The sequence below is a fragment of the Borostomias antarcticus genome (genome assembly GCF_949987555.1).
Source record: "Borostomias antarcticus genome assembly, chromosome: 11".
In the NCBI taxonomy this organism is placed as follows: Eukaryota; Metazoa; Chordata; class Actinopteri; order Stomiiformes; family Stomiidae; genus Borostomias; species Borostomias antarcticus.
In genome coordinates, this window is record NC_140244.1 from 26,755,967 (window position 1) to 26,758,466 (window position 2,500).

The 2,500-nt window shown below is 51.4% G+C and overlaps 1 protein-coding gene across 1 annotated transcript in view; it reads left to right on the top strand.

The window, feature by feature from the left end:
- gripap1 (GRIP1 associated protein 1) overlaps nt 1–2,500 on the top strand; it is a gene marked incomplete at its 3' end in the record, with an annotated part of 44,633 nt that overhangs the window by 24,902 nt on the left and 17,231 nt on the right. Inside the window, exons 18-20 of the mRNA XM_084446227.1 lie at nt 620–832; nt 1,260–1,373; nt 1,964–2,041. Coding sequence (XP_084302353.1) covers nt 620–832; nt 1,260–1,373; nt 1,964–2,041 — 405 coding nt within the window. The remainder of the gene's footprint in view (nt 1–619; nt 833–1,259; nt 1,374–1,963; nt 2,042–2,500) is intronic.

The window sequence follows — 2,500 nt, forward strand, 5'->3', positions numbered from 1 at the left end:
TTCTGTGTCTGAATACCAGACGTAGTTGACAGTCGGGGCTGGAAGTCGACTCGTCTGGCTCGCGAGACTAACTTAAAGTCGCACTGAAACGGACGTTTGAGATCATCTAACTTCCGTAGTTTGACGTATTTCCGACGCAAACAAGCTATGAGGGTGGGACGTGCGTTTAGAGGAATTTGATTGGAACATTGACAAGTGGACGGGTTTTAAGAACTTTAGACAGATTCGATAGAGGGATAGCGTTGATTGACGGGTGGATGTCGTGAGATTATTGGCCTAAAATCTAAGGTACCTGTTGTCGTCATTGCACGTGACCTACCGTTTTCCAGGAAGTAAGAAATTATATACTTTGATATAAGATTACAACAAAAGTAGAATTTTGTAATTTTTTTGGCATACATCGTTGAATAGGTGAACACTATGACCAATTATGTGAACCAAAATGGGACAGAATGCTTTTTTCATTTCAGTGCGACTTTAAGACTAACACAAGAAAGGGCCCCTGGGTTCTTGGGCCCCTGGGGTTGGGCTCCTGAGCTCTTGGGCCTCTGAGCTCCTGGGCCCCTGATCTCCTGGGCCCGGTTGGGTAATTTGTCTTTTCTCCTTTGCTCCGTGCCAGACGGCGGAGAAGCGCAAGGCCATGCTGGACGAGCTGGCCATGGAGCTGAACCAGGAGAAGCACCGGCACAAGGAGGAGCTCAGCGACATCCGGCTGCAGCAGGAGAAGGAGGTGCTGGGGGTGCGCGCGCGCTACGAGAAGGAGCTCCGGGGCCTCCACGAGGACAAGAACCGCACCGAGGAGGAGATCAGGGCCCAGCTCAGAGAGGAGAAGGTAGGAGGAGGAGGAGGAGGAAGAGGAGGAGGGGGAGGAGGAGGAAGAGGGGAGGAGATCAGGACCCAGCTGAGAGAGGAGAAGGTAGGAGAAGGAGAAGGAGGAGGAGGAGGGGGAGGAGGGGAGGAGATCAGGCTCAACTGAGAGAGGAGAAGGTAGGAGGAGGAGGAGGGGAGGAGATCAGGCCCAGCTGAGAGAGGAGAAGGTATGGAGGAGGAGGAGGAGGAGGAGGAGATCAGGGCTCAGCTGAGAGAGAAGAAGGTAGGAGGAGGAGGCGAAGGAGGAGGCGAAGGAGGAGGGGAGGAGGAGGAGATAAGGAGACAGCTAGCTGAGAGGGTATGGAGGAGGAGGAGAGGGGTGGGGGAGGAGGGAGAGGAGGATGTAAGGTCAGGGGGAGGTCATGTGAGTTTTGACCCCGCCCCCCCAGGCGCGTACCAGGGAGATGGAGGGGCTCCAGCAGAGCGTGGAGGAGCTGCAGGCGCAGGTCCAGGCCATGGAGGGAACCAAGGGGTGGTTCGAACGCAGGCTGAAGGAGGCCGAGGTACACACGCACACACACACACACACACACACACACACACACACAGGGACACCGTCACCTAGTCGCGCACACACTCACAACGAAGCACAGATATCATACAATCACACACAAACGCTCACCTGGATATAAAACTCACCACTAGGTGTCACTACAGCCTCATCAGTTTTACTCCCATGTCTCGCTGGAAATGAGTCAGACTCAATCAGAATCAGAATCTGTTTATTGCCATGCCGCTTTTCAACCTACTAAGAATTTGCTTTCGGTCATGGTGATGATGAGTGTGTGTGTGAGAGAGAGAGAGAGAGAGAGAGAGAGAGAGGGAGAGAGGGAGAGGGAGAGGGAGAGAGAGCGCGCGCGCGTGTGCATGCAGCATGCAGCATGCATGAGAGATAGTGTGTCTGTGTGCATGTGTGTGTGTGCATGCAACGTGCATGAGAGACTGTGTGTGTGTGTGTGTGTGTGTGTGTGTGTGTGTGTGTGTGTGTGTGTGTGTGTGTGTGTGTGTGTGTGTGTGTGTGTGTGTGAAAGCCTTGTACGAGCACTGGTTCCAGTTCTGATCCTTGTTCTGCATGTGTTCCGTCTTTCTGCAGGAGAACATGGAGAAGAACACTATGGAACATCAGGAGAACATCAAGAAGCTGCAGAAAGAACACGCTCTCCAAGTGGAGGTAGAACACACACACACACACACACACACACACGCACGCACACACACACACACACACACACACACACACACACCCTAGCTGTACACACACACACACACACCCTAGCTGTACAGTGGTAGCTTGAACAGATCTGTTATTAGCAGTGACTGTACACACACACACACACACACACACACTACCACACACACACACACACACACACACACACACACACACACACTACCACACGCGGGCGGTAATTGGTATGATGGCATTAAGGCATCATCATAGGCATGATTTGGCCTCATTAACTCTACGTGTGTGTGTAATAAGAAGTGTGTTTAATAAGACGTGTGTGTTTAATAAGACGTGTGTTTAATAAGACGTGTGTGTTTAATAAAACGTGTGTGTGTAATAAGAAGTGTGTTTAATAAGACGTGTGTGTTTAATAAGACGTGTGTTTAATAAGACGTGTGTGTT